The sequence below is a fragment of the Coffea eugenioides genome, chromosome 2 (genome assembly GCF_003713205.1).
Source record: "Coffea eugenioides isolate CCC68of chromosome 2, Ceug_1.0, whole genome shotgun sequence".
Taxonomy (NCBI): Eukaryota; Viridiplantae; Streptophyta; class Magnoliopsida; order Gentianales; family Rubiaceae; genus Coffea; species Coffea eugenioides.
The window spans coordinates 76,124,056-76,142,164 of record NC_040036.1 but is presented as its reverse complement, the minus strand read 5'-3'; the positions used below and the strand labels follow the sequence as shown (position 1 = coordinate 76,142,164).

The 18,109-nt window shown below is 38.6% G+C and overlaps 3 protein-coding genes across 5 annotated transcripts; 2 read left to right on the top strand and 1 right to left on the bottom strand.

The window, feature by feature from the left end:
* The first annotated feature begins 409 nt into the window (after positions 1-409).
* Positions 410-4,338, top strand: LOC113761121. The gene is made up of 4 exons (XM_027303970.1): positions 410-511; positions 1,074-1,420; positions 1,500-3,536; positions 3,925-4,338. The coding sequence occupies exons 2-3, from the start codon at positions 1,077-1,079 to the stop codon at positions 3,529-3,531; spliced, it is 2,376 nt and encodes a 791-aa protein (XP_027159771.1). The 5' UTR covers positions 410-511; positions 1,074-1,076; the 3' UTR covers positions 3,532-3,536; positions 3,925-4,338.
* Positions 4,339-10,750: 6,412 nt separating this feature from the next.
* LOC113763424 lies at positions 10,751-13,394 on the top strand. Of its 2 annotated transcripts, XR_003467342.1 has the most exons (2): positions 10,751-12,167; positions 13,311-13,394. XR_003467342.1 is itself a non-coding variant. In XM_027307238.1 (1 exon), exon 1 carries the CDS (start codon positions 11,037-11,039, stop codon positions 12,108-12,110), a length of 1,074 nt encoding a protein of 357 aa, XP_027163039.1. In that variant the 5' UTR covers positions 10,751-11,036; the 3' UTR covers positions 12,111-12,481. The 2 variants fall into 2 exon arrangements, 1 of the variants encoding a protein (XP_027163039.1); XM_027307238.1 differs by lacking the exon at positions 13,311-13,394 and having other exon boundaries at positions 10,751-12,481.
* A 662-nt stretch (positions 13,395-14,056) lies between these two features.
* On the bottom strand, positions 14,057-17,172 carry LOC113763423 (pentatricopeptide repeat-containing protein At1g09900-like). 2 transcript variants are annotated; one of them, XM_027307236.1, is made up of 2 exons: positions 14,820-17,172; positions 14,057-14,239 (listed from the first exon to the last, which is right to left on the bottom strand). In XM_027307236.1, the coding sequence occupies exon 1, from the start codon at positions 17,120-17,122 to the stop codon at positions 14,936-14,938; it is 2,187 nt and encodes a 728-aa protein (XP_027163037.1). In that variant the 5' UTR covers positions 17,123-17,172; the 3' UTR covers positions 14,057-14,239; positions 14,820-14,935. The 2 variants fall into 2 exon arrangements, with proteins under 2 accessions (XP_027163037.1, XP_027163038.1); XM_027307237.1 differs by having other exon boundaries at positions 14,057-14,188.
* Between the last annotated feature and the right edge of the window lie 937 nt (positions 17,173-18,109).

Here is an 18,109-nt window from a genome sequence, read left to right as displayed (position 1 = left end):
TTTTTCTTATTAAAAAAAATAATAATAAGATGGGCACTTTTTGTCCACTTCCTATTCCTAATCCTCATCTAGTAAGCATTCCCCCGTGGTCTTCCAAGGTTGTTTTCAAGATTTAACAAGACACAATGATGGGGATGCCTGATATAGGAGAAGCGGCAACATCTGATTGGTCAGTGGCCAATAGCCACGTAAGCCCCTCTTACAAGCTTTTTATTGTGTGTGTATTTGCGTGTGTTTTTTTCTTTTTCTTTTTTTTTTTAAATTGGTACTCCGTATTTCCATCACTAGACCTGTGACAAAATTACTCGCCCCTTTCCAAGGCCTCCAGCCTCTATTAGATACATACATATATATACATATATATAGGTATAGTTTTATTTGGAAGCGTATCTATCGCCTTTTAATGTAGATCTTCATCAGACTCCCTCCCCCTTCACCTTTCCTCTATTTCCCCCCCATTCGTCAATTCCTACTACAAACCCTTCTCCCAATTTTGCACCCTGGCTTAAAGGTACGATTTTTATGGGCTTTTTGTTTCTTTTTTCATCTTACTGTCTTTAAGTTTTTTTTTTTTTTTTGAATTTCATTGGTCCAAGACTCAATCTTTATATGGGTTTTTGCTAGAAATATGTATGTTTCATCTGGGTTTTGCCTAATTAACATGTTTGTATGTCTACTTTCTTGTTCTTTAGTCTGCCCTTTTTCGCTTGCCCTAGTTTGGGAGTGTTCAGTTAATGTTTTAAGCGTTTACATATTGATATAGTTTACTTTATATGTAGTTTGGGATATGAAAATTGTATATCCCGATGGAGAGATGGTTTAAGGTTTTTAAGTTGCTGGTAAATAGATATTGACAGGGCAGAGTCCGGAATGATTGTGTATTTGATTAAATTTAACTTTTGTTGAACGTTCTTTCGGTCATGTTTTTTTTTTTTTAAATTATTGAACATCCTTAGTGTTCGTTCGTAAGGAGGTAGATGACGTTGATTTAATTCGAACGAATTTTCACCTGTTGGTGTAAATGGAGGTCGTTTACTGGCTTATGCAGTTTTGTATTTTGGACTTGGCTTCAGGTCATGGCTGGGAAAAGAGTGATAGCTATTTGCCAGTCAGGAGGTGAATTTGAGACGGATAAAGATGGTTTTCTATCTTATAAGGGTGGAGATGCTCATGCTATGGAAATTGATGATAAGATGAAGTATAAGGATTTCAAGACGGAGGTTGCAGAGATGTTTAATTCCAACCTTAATACAATGACTGTCAAATATTTTCTCCCAAGCAACAAGAAGACACTTATTACTATCTCCAATGATAAAGACCTTAAACGCATGATCAAGTTTCACGGCGATGCTGAGACTGCTGAGATTTTTGTAATGACTGAGGTCATTGTTCCTGAAGCTTCGCACATGCCTGGCAGTAGGTAGTTCTCTTGCTGTCTAATAGTGTGTCAAGTGTCTGCCTTTTACGAATGAAACATTTGGGGACATTTTATTTTGCAGGTCAAGCAGGACAACTTTGTCAGAAGCGGGAGTTCCAGTTGATGCCCCTCCAAATGTCATGGAGGAAGATGTTGCTGATGATTCAAACCAGGCTGGTCTTTTACTTGATGCCAACTTTGATATTGTAGGTGATACCAACCATGGTGATGTTGATATTGATATTCCAGCTGAAATTGCTGCTCCTATAAATGCTGTTGGTTCCTATAATGAAAAGCATGCTAAAGCCACTGAAATGTGGCAAAACAACATTACTGGTGTTGGCCAACGGTTCAACAGTGTACATGAATTTCGTGAGGCATTGCGCAAATATGCTATTGCACATCAGTTTGCTTTCAAGTACAAGAAGAATGACAGTCATCGTGTGACAGTAAAATGCAAAGAAGAGGGCTGTCCGTGGAGAATTCATGCATCAAGGTTGTCAACAACCCAATTGATATGCATTAAGAAAATGAATCCAACGCATACGTGTGAAGGTGCTACTCTAAAGAATGGGTATCAGGCAACGAGAAGTTGGGTTGCAAGTATCATAAAGGAGAAGTTGAAAGCTTTCCCTAACTATAAGCCAAAGGACATTGTGCAAGACATCAAACAGGATTATGGAATACAATTAAATTACTTTCAGGCCTGGCGTGGGAAAGAGATTGCCAAGGAACAAATTCAAGGCTCATATAAAGAGGCATATAGACAGTTACCATACTTCTGTGAAAAGATAATGGAGACAAATCCTGGTAGTCTCGCTACTTTCACTACCAAAGAAAATTCGAGTTTTCATCGGCTTTTCATAGCATTCCATGCATCATTATATGGCTTTGAACATGGATGTCGTCCTTTGCTTTTCCTTGATAGCTTACTTTTGCGCTCAAAATACCAAGGTACGCTTCTGGCAGCAACAGCTGCTGATGGCAATGATGATGTTTTCCCTGTTGCTTTTGCTGTGGTAGATTCAGAATCTGATGATAATTGGCGTTGGTTTTTGCTACAACTTAAAACTGCACTTTCAAGATGTCGTGATATGACTGCTGGAGTTGACAGAGAGGCAATTGCCATCAACACGTTGTCAGCAAGTCGCAGTATGACAATTGTGGCAGATAGAGACAAAGGATTAAGAGAATCAATAGCTGAAATTTTTAAGGATGATGAGATCTACCATGCTTATTGTCTGCGATATCTTTCTGAGCAACTAATTAGAGATTTGAAGGGTCAGTTTTCTCATGAAGTTAAGCGTCTAATGGTTGAAGACTTGTTTGCAACAGCTTATGCAACGAGGCCAGAAGGCTTCCAAAGGTGCATTGAGAGTATTAAAAGTATTTCAGTTGAAGCCTATAACTGGATCATGCAAAGTGAGCCTGAGCACTGGGCTAATGCATTTTTTCCTGGTGCAAGATATAACCATATGACATCAAACTTCGGAGAGCTCTTTTACAGTTGGGTGTCAGATGCCAATGAATTGCCAATAACACAGATGGTTGATGCAATAAGAGGAAAGATAATGGAGTTGATTTACACCCGGCGGACTGAATCCAATCAATGGATCACACGGTTAACCCCGTCTATGGAGGAAAAATTTGAAAAGGAAAGCCTTAAAGTTCGCCCCCATCAAGTATTAACAGCTTCTGGGAGCACATATGAGGTGCGTGGAGAGTCCATTGAACTTGTTGACATTGCGAACTGCAATTGTACATGTAAGGGATGGCAACTTTCTGGATTGCCTTGCTGCCATGCCTTGACTGTCATTGGTTGCTTGGGCCGAGATCCATATGATTATTGTGCTAGATACTTCACCACCAATAGTTACAGATTAACATATTCAGAGTCCTTAAATCCAATTCCAAGTATAGAAAGGCCTGGGAGAAAGGATATTTCTCAGGGTGCTGTAACTGTAACCCCTCCTCCAACTCGTCGCCCTCCTGGCAGACCTACCACTAAGAAAAATGCTTCACAGGAGTCTATGAAACGTCAGCTCCAATGTAGTAGATGCAAGGGTACTGGGCACAATAAGTCAACATGCAAAGAGTTTGCATTGGAGTTCTAGACTATGTAAGTACTAACGATATGACGTCCTCTCAGTACAGTATTATCTTTTATCTGTTTGCGTGTTGACATCTTAAACCATAGGACAATTAGCCAAATAAATTAGTTAATTATTTGGACCGTAGTACAGATTCCCCCATATCATTTTCTAGTGTTTTAAATCTGTATTGCATAGGAGTGCAGCCTATGTTATTGCTACTATGCAGCATATTTTCTAGTGTTAAATTAAGCTTCTTGTTGCTTTCTTTTTTGCAAGTGGTTTTGATCATGTATGCTGGGGAGGTTTGCCTGGGTGATGGAATAACATTTTTTGGTTTTAGTTTCAGTGCATTGGTATGACAACTTGCTGTTAACAGTGCCAGTCGAATTGAATCTGTTTGCTTTCTGTTTTCAGGATTTTTGGACAAATGGAACTGTTGTGCCATCAAACACATCGATAGTTGCTGACGTACCTTCTAGGCAGTTTTCTTTTCTTCATTTTTTTTATCATTTTCTTTTATTTGGTTTTTCTAACTTTAGATATTTTTTAGCCTTAATAAGTTAGATTAGATGTTTAGAATCATTAGACAGCTTTCTTAACTGAGATCAGCTCACCTTGTGGTGTAAATATCAGTTGCGCAGTTCACTTGTTTCATGTCAAAAGCTTCCTCTGGATGTGTCTTTTGTGGATTCTCTTGGTATTGTACCAAGAGATTAGGGATGGTAGTACATTCCCATTGGTGAGATGTGGATCTGTACTACTAGCAATTAGCAATTTTATTCATTTTTTTTTCTTTTAGCATGAAAGGTCCCGCTACTTTATTTAGTACTCCCCTTTTAAGCTGGAGGAACTGGAACCCAATTGAAGTCTTTTGCTGCTGTATCACCATGGGAGAATATACTGTTGCAGATTTTACAGGGGGCAGTAACACAGCTAATTGGACGATAGCCTTTGGATCGTGTGCCTTTGCATTGTGGTGGGCAGGTTAACTGGTTAACATTTCAGAAAGTTGTGATCCTAAAAAGAATTCCACCCTTAGAAGGCTATCAATGTAAAGATATATCAAATTAGATCAGAAAGCTTTAGGTAATGGTACTAGAGGTTCCTTGGTTTTTTGTTTTTTAATCCTTTTCATATTTAAGTCCCAGGTTCTCATGGAAAAGATACACGGTGGATCTTGTAGTCGGAGTTTCCCTTTCAAGGAGGTTGTGGATAGTGAGAATTAGTTTTAGACAAAATTGTACAGGGAAATTGCTGAACATGCTTGAATGTGGTCCAATTTAGTGTAAATGTCCCTGTCGTTTCTAGTATCAAGGTTGACGCAACTGCTAAAATTTGCAAGTCTCAAACAATAAGTACACTTATCTTTTTCCACAGAAAAAGTCGTACAACCAGTACAACCAAAGTTTCCTGTTTTCCTTTCCATCCTCGGACGTTTTTGTCATTTTATTTTTCTTTTTGGGTATTTTAATCCTTCACAGCATCATATGGCATTCCCCCACCATTTAGCGCCTCTCTTACCTGCTCCTCCCCTTTCAGCCTGCTTCTCGAGAACCCCCCAAGTGATTTGAGTTTTACTTTACACCAATCTCCAAGGCAAAAATGGCTTCGTTGGAGTTTGGAATGAATTGTGGACACACTTGATGATAAATGTGCCATTTTCTTGAGCCAGGTGGGTCTTTTAGGATTGGTCATCAGAAGCCGTTGTTACATGCGACATCAGAATTATCAAATAGGTGACCAACTTCGTCAGAACAGTTTTTCAATAACCTTGTGTTGCTGCTACAATCATTGTGTATCTTCAAAGCTCCAACAATTTGGTGGTAGTACATCTTTGAGAGGAAGTACAGCATTATTAGGCCCTTAGCTCCTACTATTCTAGTAGTACTAACATTTGTACTGCGACTATTGCTCTTTCCTTGTCCTTGTATTTAAGTCAGCCGTTCTGTTCTGCCAATTCGTGTCCATCGGGGCAGACATTTCGAAACCATCTTTTTCGAGCAAAGAGTTAGAATTCTTGGTAGAATGCTCTTCTCATTCTTCATATTTAAACGGGACATCAATTTCTAACTCAAACATGCTTTCTCGAGCCCAACCCTCATATGCTTTCTTCCAATTCTCTCTTCCCTATGCTCATTCCACCAATCATGGAGATGGGCAATTACGGCTGCAGTCAGGTATTCATTAGCACATCATGGGGTGCTAATCATCTGCATAATTCGGCTACAAGGTAAAAAAGATTGGTAAGGACAGACGGGGACGAGGCAGCGCATGAAAAGGGTGCATTTCAACACCCTCTGGTTATTTTGATTTTTGGTGTTGATGGCCTTTCCGTGCACTGCCTCTTCCCTGGCTGTCCTGTCATCTTATCATCACCTTTGGCATCTCAATATCATTTGAATTTTTCTTTCAAGTAATTGATGGATTTAGTTTGGCACGTTCATCACTCATTCAAAAGGTTTATTATTAGCAAAACAAGGGACTTATTCCTCTCACATCCCAATTCTACAGTTCTAGTGCTCCTCTCTTCCATCTCAATTTTTGTCCTTTACCCATAATTTGATTAGTTGAATCACGATAAGTTCGATAACACACGATGTATGTTTGGCTGTTTGCCAACAAAAGTTAGCTCAACTCAATTGGTAAGATCATACTACTTCCTAAATAAAGGTCATATATCCGAATGCTGCTGCCGTCGATACGAGGACCGTATTAATGAGTGAGTGAATTGTAAAAGACTCTGTAAATAACCTAAAGTCCAGGAGAATGCTCTAACTCGTGGTGATGAACGAACCCGAAGTTATATGTCAGTGACTTCGTTGTCAATTTTGTTCTACATGGGATTAGTGTTTCTTTTTTTTTTATTTCTAACTATGTGCTTGTGCCCGTTAATTTTTCCCCCATTTTGGTGTCACTTCATAACCCAAATAGCACAGAGGAAGATTCCATTCTTCTAGTGTGTAAAATTTGTTTCTTCCTTTTTTAACTCCTTTAGGTTAAATATCATTACTTTAGTATCATAAAATTCTAAACCATTGTGCTTTCTGTCTTCTTTCACTGCCATTTAATTTTCCTTGGTTCTACCACTGAAGAGGCGATTTCTGGTTTGACAAGCTATGCCAAATTGCCGAAGTGCTCTCCTAAGTGAAGTGTAACCGCACAAAAGTCACCTGTTCAAATTATAAGAGACAGGACTGTATCCCTCGGGTTTCCTCTGACGATCTAGTTAGCTTGGATAAGAGATGGTTGAAGAAGTTTTTGAAAGTAATTCTTACGGAATATTTTGCCTGTCTGTTTCTGAGTGAGGGTCCTTGTATTTATATGAGACAACTTGGAGGGAAGGATATTGGACTCCAATTTCCTAGGATCTGATTGAGACTGAGCATGTCAGTCTGATTTGACAGGTCTGTGCAGTGGATAGGTCTCAGCAGATGTCCTGTCCATCCTGCAGGTGTCAGGGTCTTCGACAGGACCTTGGTTGTCATGCCAGGCACGGCGCCAATCCGAGATAACAGTAGATGTGAGAGTCACCTCAGTTATCCGTATGCGATGTGTGGCCGTGGTGACCAGAACGGATGGGGGTCGCCCTAAGTGGTGACGGGATCGGCTTGGTCAGATGGCCATTATAAATAACTAGTGGCAGAAAAAAAAAAAAAAAGGGGCGAGCCAGGATGACCATCCCCAACCACCTTCAGGTTAAAATTCATTTTCTTTTGTATCATAAAATTCAGAACTATTGTGGTCTCTGTCTTCTTTCACTATCATTTTAGTTTCCCTCAACTCAAACGATAATTTCAATTTGTGGCACAACTTCTGAACTTCATGGATTGAGTTCGGATTTGAAACTAACATCATTTGATCTAGATAAGATTGTAACCTGGAGATGTTTTTGTTTTCATTCTCTTTGTGTGAACCAAAATTAATCACTATATTTAATGAGGAACAAGGTATAACATTTCTTTTGCTTATTTTCCTGATGTACTCAAGGCCGGTTGCTTCTATGTAATTTCCCACTGGATTAGGATCCTAAATGTCTAGAGATTATTATTCAAAACTAGAATTTTAGGATTTTGGTTGGTATTAAATGGACAACAAATGTCATATTGTAATTCAAAAGGTGCTTGTATGCATAATTTAGACCCAGATAGATGTACTTCAATAATCTTGGGAGGGTAACTCCCTTCAAATCGTCCAAATAAAATGTGAAAACAAGCCTGGACATGATTCATGCTTTTGCTAATGCATGTGCACATCTGTTTTGTCTCTCGGAAGTTATGGTAGAAATGTGCTTGGTGAAATGTAGTCAACAGCTCCTGCAATCATTCAAGACGGGAGAAAGCTCATGAGTAGATGGATAAAATATTTTTGAAAGGAAGTAAACTGTGTGGAATCTAGCTCCACTTCCACAAAAGAAATGTTAGAGGTCTGCTTGCTAACTCCAAGCCATCCCGTATTGCCCGGTGAGGGAACCTCTCCTCGGCTGAACCTGCGTTCTCCGAAACTCGACATCACCAGATGATTCCCCCAAGGTCAACCAACTTCCTGATTAGATAGTTGGGACAGACCTTGGGAAGGAATGGACGAAGGACAGGAACGGCTGCAGTTTCTGAAAGTTCATGGCCAAGATTTGGCAAAAAAAAAAAAGATTCAGATTTTATCTTGCGTCTCGTTTTGCACATCATGTGTGAGACCCACAAAATTTTGTTTTATAGTTACACGTTGTTGAAAGTGAATTATGCCGTGTGAGACAGAGTTACGCCGTATGCATTTTGTATGCACTTTGCACAATTTTGTGCCCCGAACGATTTTCTTGATAACCGTTCCGGCCCATTGTCCGGAAAGAATGCTCTGTTGATTTGATTGATGTGACTTGCACCGTCTGACATTGTAGTGTGATAGGCTTCTAACTGACACGGCGAACTACTTCTAACAGTGAGGTCAGCCTACTGACCCGATTTTCCATGATTCTCGCTCTCGACGAAGGAGGTAACTACTACTGCTTCCGCCTCTCTGAACACCTCAACCTCGTCATTTTTACTGACTTAGGCATCGTGAGTTACGCCGAGGGGATAGCCTCGCTCTGTGATCTTGTGTAATGTTGCAGGTCTCGGCCCAAGTTATATATCTACAACCCAAACCTTGTTCGCACACCCAGCATTCAGTTAGTGGGACTGAGCGGGAGCCCAAGTTCCTAGAGAATCCAAAAACCCATTGACCAGAAGAGTGTCGGATTATTCCTCCTGCTCCAGCATGGTCAGATAGTCCAGCAGCAGAACCATCCCGTTGAGCTAAGACCAATTTCAAATCAGGTCCCAATAAGTAATACTCGTAGGCCCGGTGCAAATTATCTAAACCTAATTACCTAAATTTCAACCTAATTATCTAAACTCTTTAAAAGCCCATTCAAAAAAATATTAGAAATAAAATTTTCTTTATTATGAAAATTTTATACTAAATTCTTTCATATAAAAAAATTAATTTGTTCTAAAATTGCACGTACATCGAGTGTACCCTCAACACTATTTTCTATAAACAGGGGATTTGATCAATATAGGATTAAACTTCTATTTCCATCTACTCAATATTGGATTAAACCTTCTTTTCCGAACAAAATATATGTGTGTACATTGGATTAGATCTTCCATACGCAATACGGATTCGTAAGAAATAAACTAGCTATTAATATTATATCTTACTTGTTATCAAAAAATACATACATACATACATATATATATACATATATTTATATATATATATATATTATATGATACCTTACTTCAAGTTTAAATGTAAAAGAATTGAAGCCATGTACTTTTGATATTACAATTGAATTCAGTGATTTGTTGGCACGAATCCAACCGTAGATTTTACCAAAATGTGATTTAAAGTGCAAAGGAGGCTCCTCCACTCAATTTTTATGGTATATTCAGAAAAACTACATCATTGTTTGCCTAACTCACCGCTAGTTTGAGTGGCGTGAAGTTAATTAGGAAATGGAGGTCCACACTCCATACCAACCCAGCGTCGTACATCGTGTTCAGCCTGCATTATTTAGCCCCATTAGTTTGGGCCAAGCCTAATTGCGAACTCCAAAGGTTTCACTTGCAAAAGAGGAATTGATTTTTGAAAGCCCAAATCATGAGGAATTGATTAGAAAATAGTTTAACACGTTAAACGAATTTTTTCGCCATTCACTTTTAAAATAGTAAATTTATATCGCTCATAAATTTAAATTATCAAAACTTAGTCCTAACTTAAGTTTTCAATCACATTTTAACTTGAAATCGCTACATAATCTACATGCAATCTTTTTTTTATGTACAAAAATATCATATTCCACTTCTTTAATGGCAAAAATAAATACAGATTGGATCATATTTCACTTTTTTAGAAAAAAAAGAATATGATTGGAGTCAAATTCTACTTTTTTAAGACTAAAAATGAATATAGATTGAGTTATTTGTTTAATTATAAATAAAATCTAACCTTTTTTTTAGTTAAACAAATGATTGTGGAGTCATGTGATGGATTTAGAGTAAAAACTAATAAAAAATTTGTATTAAAACTAAGTTTTACCGATTTGATTTTCTAAGAGATGTAAATTTACTATTTTAAAAATGAAGGACCAAACTTTGAATGATTTTCCATTGATCAACAACTACGAATGTGGGCAAGCCAAATCGCTAGGTCAAAAGTTTGGCTCAAACTTGAGCTACTCATTTCATGTAACGAATTGAGTTCGAATATCAGCAATAACTACTCGACGAGTTTAATCGAGTATTTATATTATTTATATATTATATATTCTAATTATGGAATGAATATTATGAGTTCATCTTTTAATAATTTTACATGAAATAATGTTCAGTAAAAAATTGATGGATGATAAAATGGTAATTTGATAAATCTAAAATATAAAAAATTAAAAACAAGAAAAGAAAAAATCGAGCTCGAACTTGAATAGTTAAATCTTGATAAGGCTTGCATTTTAATGAAGTTCAAATGAATGAAGTTTGAGCTATGCCTCGTTTGAATTGCATTTTTCATGATTTTTCATGAAAAAATTACTGTAACGATTTGATATATGTGAGGGAAAAAGTTAATAAAAAAATATGATCACGAAACAAAATATGACAATCCAAACAGGTTCATTATGTCGAGTCGTATTCGAATTAAAATTTAGCACGAGCTGGAGCCCAAGTAAGTGTGATAATGATCGAGTTCAAGGTGGAACGTGATACTACTCCCAAGTACCAACGGCGCCACTGTTTCCCGGTAAAGCAGCAAAAAATTGGAGGACGTTTGCAAAATCCAATAAAGCTATGCGGAACGACACCGTCTACCAGGTCAAACACTACGCCTATCCCTCCCAATTCTGTTTCTTCTTCTTCCTCGTGCTCCTTCACAAACCCTACTTCGCAAGCCCCAAACAAAGAATCCCCTCTGTTTCTCGCACACCAAGCTAGAACATAACCCTTTTTTTTTGGGTTTCTTTTCCTTCAAATGTTGTATTGATTTGATTTTGAATGAAATCAACGATGTTAGTCAAACCCGATCCATCTTCTTCTTCTGCCTCCTCCACCGCCCCAACCACCTGCGGAAACTGCGGCGTCGAGGAGCGCCGCCTCCTCCACCACGTCCGCCACCGCGGGATCTTCCGCCGTCTGTGCACTACCTGCGTCCTCCGTCTCCACCCTCAATCCTTCTGCCCTACTTGCTTCGCCGTCTATCATCCTTCCCCGCCTCCATCCGGCCCAAACGATGCCGTCACCTGCTTTAAATGTTACTCCTCTTCTCACATTCATTGCGTGGGGCCCAATTACCCGAACCCTTACGTTTGTCCTAATTGTGTGAACCCTAATTCGCCGATCTTTACGCTGAAGAAAGCAAAAGATTTGGGAATTGAGGGCTCGGAGGCTGCCAATGGGAATAATGGGGAGTATAGGGTTATTGATAAGAAGGCTGCTAAGGTTTTGTTGGCTGCGGCGAGGATTGCCGCCGTTTCGATGAGTAAAGCTGCCGTAGCCGCTAGAGCAGAGGCGGAGAGGCGGGCAAAAGAGGCAGCTTTTACGAGGAAACGTGCTAGGGAGGCGTTGGAGCATGTCGCTTATTTAGTTGCAAAGGAGAAATTGAAGAAAAAAGAGTTTGCCGCTGCAGCTACGGCCGTGGAGGTATTAGGGGTTGCCGGGCGTAGCAGCGGTGCTAAAGTGTCTAATGTTAGTGGAAATAATGTCAATAGCAATGTCAGTAGTGTTAATGTAGGCGTGGTGGGAGTAGGGAGGGAAGGGAGAAGGGCTGGTAATGTGGAGAGAGTGGATGGGTCTAATGATGTTTTAGCGGCCTTGAATGCGGTGGAATTGAGAGAAGGAGAGAAAAATGGAGACCTGAAGGTGGACAATGTGATTGATGTTGTGCCAATGGACGTTGAGGAGAATGGGACAGTGCAATTGACTGCTAAGAAATCTGGAAATATAGATCATGTGAAGGATCCCAATGGAGTAATGGAGAATGTTAGTAATGGGGACGCTGTAGTTTTGCCTGCGGAGGATCAGGTGCGGCATGCGGAAAAGAGTCTGTCTTTGCAACAGAATCATAACTGACCAGGACATTAGTTCATGATGTCCAGAGACTTGTGCCAATAATTTGAGAAGTCTGAGGTGGGATTCTATGATCTCATGCTGTCCTTTTATAATGAAGTTTTGTCTTGTAGCTTCTCTTTGCTTCCCATCATAATGTCGAATTTCAGGTTTCTGGAATGTGTAAAGCCTAGTTCAGGAACTTTTGATGGAAAGTAACACGGGAATAGAGTTTGTAAGATCAAGTAGAACTCTGTTGGCACATAGCATAATCTGTAGGTTGAGCCTAGTTCTTTGTAGGGAATTTTAGAGCTTATTATGCAGTAAATCTTGTTATTTAAAGCTGGATTCTATAATTGGTTGCAGTGCATATACTGTGGTTGATGATTTTTCTCTTTCTGTTCTTCTGGTACAAATGCCTTTAGTAGCTTAGGTAGAAAAAATTTGTAGTCGCTTCCCTGTTTCAGATACGTGTTTTTAGTCCTGGTACTCGTGCACCTGGGTTTGTTTAAGGGAACTTATTTTGGTTTGTTAAAGGCTCTTATGGGCTAATCAAGAGCTTTCTATGCATAGCCTTGTGTAGCACTCAGGTTTTTTCAGTTTTTGGGAGCTCAGGTTTTAAGAGTCACACAACCTATCCCATGGATGGGTTAAGGCTTTGTAAAAGCATCTTATGAGCACAGCAGTGGCAGGATGCTAGGTTTTAACCATGCTTTTCATGGACATTAACTTGTGGTGGATGATGCGTTTTCAGAAATAGGACAGGTGGGTGTTGCCTCAGTTTAGGACTTCCAAGTTGGTGGTTGTTTCTCCAGTTGAATCAAACAAATTCTTTGGTTGGGTTTTTGCAGGTGCCTTTATTGATGTGTGTTGAATGAAAATTTCTTGAATTATCCATCTTCCATATTTTCTGGATTGAAGTCTTTGGAGTTTTTTTTTTTTTTTTTTTGGGAAGAAGGGGGGCGGGGGAGAGGGGATGTAGTGGGTGGGGAAAGGAGAGGATGGTATTGTTGGCTTGTTGGTTGCATGGAAAATAAGACTTGAAAGACTGGAGCGGGATAGATACGTATTCTGCTCGCGACAGTTTTGGGACTTGGAAATGTGATTCTAGTATCGAGCTCTGCTTGTAAAAGTACTTGTGAAATCGTCATGAGTGTAAAATCATCAACATGCTAAAGCTTGGGCTTGGAGTCTCATTCTAACTAAGGATTCTTGTGATTCCAGAGAATCCAGCTACAGGAAAACCAGGAATGGAGAGCAGTAGCTACTAACCAGACAGATTTCTGTGTTTTCTTCATTCCAATCTTACAAAAGAGCAGGTATCCGGCAGCTACATTCAGAATTCAGCAAATATGATCGAGGAAGAAAAATAATCACAATGCAGAAATTAATAATCAGATAATTGTAATGACTCGTAGACCATATCTCATTGGGATTGCCACGAAGGAAAATATAACTGTCAATCTTCCACGCTGTATAAATTACTACGATATTTTATTCACAGTATAACTTACTAGTAACATACGTTTATTGATGATAGGGTTTTGATACAGGTAATTCCTATTTCTCTTGAAAACCTGTAGCATTACCGTGTTTAGAACACAATCCGCAAAACTGATGCCTTTGTCATGCCTGAAACCATGCAAACACCTGCAGCCAGTCCTTTGTCTTCCATTTGTAGACAATATTCTAGTTACCATGCCACCCTCTAGCTAGGGTCGAGCATTGTAGCGGATGCATCAGAATTTGCATGGACATTCCATGCGGAAATTTGGACACGGGAGAACATACATATATTGCTCTGCTTTCAGAAGGGGGCATTACTCTTAAGTTTCTGTTCATGGTATTTGGCCACTGAAAGCTCATGTTAGCAGCCTCGCAACCCCTTCGGAGCCCCTTCGGAGCTACGGATGTTGCTTCCAGAGTCCTTCAGGGTTAATCAAATTGACAAAAATTTCAAGAGTTTCAGAAGGGCTGGATGACCGCCGACCAGGATAATTCCTTCCAAAAAATTTCCCAGAAAGTTTATCCACGGGATCATCATTTAAAGGCCATCTTCATGGTATTTCCGTCAGCATCAATCCCTCAATTTATGCACGACACTGAATTTCAATGAAGTTTGTCAAAATCAGATCCCTGAGAAAGATACCCTCCTGGTGGAAAGGGGGGGGGGGGGGACAGATTATCCAATAAACTTCGTCAAAGGCATGATATTAAAGTCAAAATCCATTCCCTCAACCCAAGTCAGTTCATCAAGACCATCATATACAACTAAAAAGTGGTTACTAGGAAGACAGTTCAAGCATTGTGATCCTGATGACTACTATGCTAGTCTGGATAAATATAACTATACCAAAATGATCAAGGTTATGTTTTGTCAGGAATAACTAAGTGACAGGAAGAATGAATTTATAGTTTTATGTTTTAAAATTTACTTCGAGAGGTAAAGTACGAGTCCATACACAGACATGAGAAGTCATCTGCTATTAGACTAGCTCTCAGACCATTCTCAACTATTCCCATCTTCTGTTAATCTAGTCAAACCAAAACTTTATAGTTCAGTAAATGCATATCTTACGACTAAAGAAATTAAAAACACAAAATTTTTTTTAAAAAAAAATTTGGTGGAGTATGTACCAACATATTAAGTGCATGTAAGACTGTCAGAAGAACAATTTGTTAAGTACCCATGCCACGTGAAGCAAAGTTATGTGCTGTGTGAACATAGCATACCTTTTATAGCACTGAAGTCTGAGATGAAATCTACAAGTCTTACAGAGGCTTTCACAATCGCACTTAATGGAGACATTGAACAACGGCCAATGATAGTGTTGATATATGGAATCAGGTTAAGTTTGAGCCAATGCGTTTTCAAGTATGCTGCTAACCTCATCCTGCGGACCAAAATTTTCGCTCATATATGCTCTTACTTCTGATTCCTCTTTTACAACAGAACCAACCAATAATTGATGAGTTTCAGTACTAGGAATCCAACCCTTCCCCAACATTACATCTAGCAAGCGACCAGCTGCACTTCTATATCCTTCTTTCAAAAGGCCCCTGATGAGCATGTTATAGGCACTGGAACCAAGAATATTAGAACAAGAGATAAGCTGATCCATAGCACTCAAAATCATGTGCATTTGAGAATGCTTGTCTAAACAAGACAGTACAGTAGTTAGTGTTTCGGAGTTGGGTAATAAACCCTTGCTGAGCATCACATTGAAAAACCGAGCACAATGGTCTGGATTATCGGCTAGACTCATACTTTCTATGAGGATAAAATAAGTTTCTTCCTCAACAGGACAACCATCTACAATCATTCGTGATAATACCACTAAAAGGTCATCTGCCTTTTCTAACTTGGATAAAACTCGCATTATGCTGTAGTAAGCTACAGACGAGTACGATGTACCAGAACAATGAGCAAGAGATAGAAACCTGATTGCACTCTTGACTTCTCTTATTGCACAAAGCCCCTTAATGAACAAATCAAAAGAGGTTGACTGCAAAGCTACTTGCTTGCCTGACATATAACAATAAACTTCAGCAGCCTCTTGAATCTTTTCATTATAAGAAAGGCATCTAACAAGTTCAGCATAGGATACAGAATCCAAAACATCACACTTCTGCTGGACCTGATTGAACAACAGTATAGCATCATCAAGTTCATCCTGCTTGCATCTGCCAATGATAAGAGCAGAGTAAGTGGTAGAGTCAGGAAGAAATGAAAAAACAATCATTCTACAAAGAACTTCCAAGGCTTTCTTGATATCGCCAATCTCACATAGGCACCGAATATAGAAATTCCAAGACAAGCTATCAGTTAAACTCCTCTCAAACATATCATCAAACAGATCTTTTGCTGCCGCAAGATTACCATAACTGCAATAAGCTCCAAGAAGTGCATTGTAAGGACAAGTTATATCAACATCATTATCTACTAAAAACTTCTTTGCTTCACTAAATTTACATAATGTACAAAATCCCTTCACAATATCCACATATAGATCATCCTCTGGAGTTATTCCGCTGTCCACCATCTCTTCAAAAAGGTTGACAGCTTCATCCACATAAAGATTCTGGCATAAACATATTATCATAGCTCCATAAGTTGAAGAATCTGGAGAAATTTTTGAAGCTTTCATCTTCACAAGTAACATCATCCCTGCCTCACATTTATTAATCTGACAAAGCAGCGGTACTATCCGAGTGTAAAAGCTCAAATCCACCTCACACCTAAGTTCAAAAATTTCATCTAAAAGAAGCAAAGATTCATCGATCCTTTCCCTGGCAATAAGTCCACTAATGAGAACCTCGAAGGTCCTACTATTAGGACTACACCCTTTCTTATTCATCCTTCTATATTGTTCCAAAGCTGTACCCACCCTATCATCCTCTAACAACGCTTCCAACAAGTAATTCAAAGTCTCCACGTTGGGAACAATTCCTACTTTCACCATTTCTTTATACACAAATAATACATCCTTGAAATCCCTCTTTGCCACCAAAAGTGCACCCATTACTATATTAAAAACACCTATTGAAGGCTTAAAACTACTTGAATTCATACAAGAAAGAACCCTTAAAGCCTCGTCAAGCCTATCATTTCTAACAAAACATTCAATCAATCCCAAGAAAGCTTCATCAAAACCAGGACATTTCTCCTTTAACATCTCATTACAAAATCCCTCCATTTCCTCAATATTTCCAGCCAAACCCAACTTCAAAATCATCAAATAATAAGTATCCACATTATGCTTAAACGTTTTCTGAAGTGAAGCCCATTTGAACAATTTCAACGAAGAATTTACATCAGTTGTGGAATCCAAGACATGGACCAAGATATCTGGATGAAGCTTATTCTTTAAAAATTGGATCTTTGACTCAAAATCAGAAGATTTTGACGGAGTATGATCAGTTTCTGAATTGATATGAACAACATTTGCACATGAAAGTGAAGAAAAAGTGGCATTTAAATTGACCCTTTTGGGAATTCTCTTTAAAAATGCTAAAGATGCAAGCTTTACGGCCATTGAAGTTCCATATGAAAGGTTTGCAGCAAAGAAAAGTAGTAAACAGCGGGAATGATCAAACTCTAACCTGGGATTTTCGCTTTTTAATGATTTGCCTGGGAATCGCTCCCTGTGGAAGAGGAAGAAGTAAAAGCTATAAATTGATTCAGGAAGTAATTTAACACCAAATAAGGAATGGGAGACTGGGATTCCGTGATTGCCATTGCTCTCCTGTTTCTCGAGACATTAATTTCTCAACCGGCATTTTAACATTTTTAGTGCAACTTTTTAGCATATAGTACAAGTTTCGAAATTAGGGCTCAGGTTTTTCTCCCAAAAAAAAAAAAAAAAAGAAGCTTATGCTTAGGTGACGTTTGTGCAAGAACATTTGGATGGATGGGTAGTTCATTAGTTAGTCGCTAACAAAAAGTTAAAAAGAGTAATTTGTTTTCTTCTCCTCCTTACATTTTTTCATTTTTCTTTTTCTTTTTCTCTTTCTATTGGGTGTTCTTTTTTTTTTTTTTTTCAAAACGATAACTATACCAGACCAGGCGGATGCACTATACACCCGTTTGAATTTTTTTAACCAGTGTATCAATTGGTGGAAGGCAAGGTTCTCCTACCCCATCAAATTTTAATGATTTGGCGGTGGTTCATAGATGAAAAATTTTTTGATGTTCAATGCTAGAAGCAGCTCTTAGATAAGTAGATATATGTCCAACCAATTTTTTCATAAAAAGAGAAATTAAGTATGATGTAAATCATCAGTGGCCACCAAAAAGTGAATAAATCTCTCTTTGAACTGCAAGTCGGGGGTTTGAATTTTACCTGCAATGAAAAAAATTTAAAAGAGATACCAGAACATTCATTTGATTTATTGAGTCTATATATCTGTTAGTCTCTTATACATTCTCTTTATACTCTCCTCCTCCTAAAAGAAAATATATTAGATTATAGAAATAATATCATTATGGCAAAAAAAAAATCACTAAAGGAGAATGCTTACAA

What these genes read in the sequence shown, in the direction of transcription:
- LOC113763423 (XM_027307236.1), bottom strand. Translation starts at nt 17,122, where the DNA reads ATGGCCGTAAAGCTTGCATCTTTAGCATTTTTAAAGAGAATTCCCAAA.
- LOC113761121 (XM_027303970.1), top strand. Translation starts at nt 1,077, where the DNA reads ATGGCTGGGAAAAGAGTGATAGCTATTTGCCAGTCAGGAGGTGAATTT. An exon ending in TCGCACATGCCTGGCAGTAG is followed by an intron (nt 1,421 to 1,499) that starts GTAGTTCTCTTG and finishes TTTATTTTGCAG; the next exon opens with GTCAAGCAGGACAACTTTGT.
- LOC113763424 (XM_027307238.1), top strand. Translation starts at nt 11,037, where the DNA reads ATGAAATCAACGATGTTAGTCAAACCCGATCCATCTTCTTCTTCTGCC.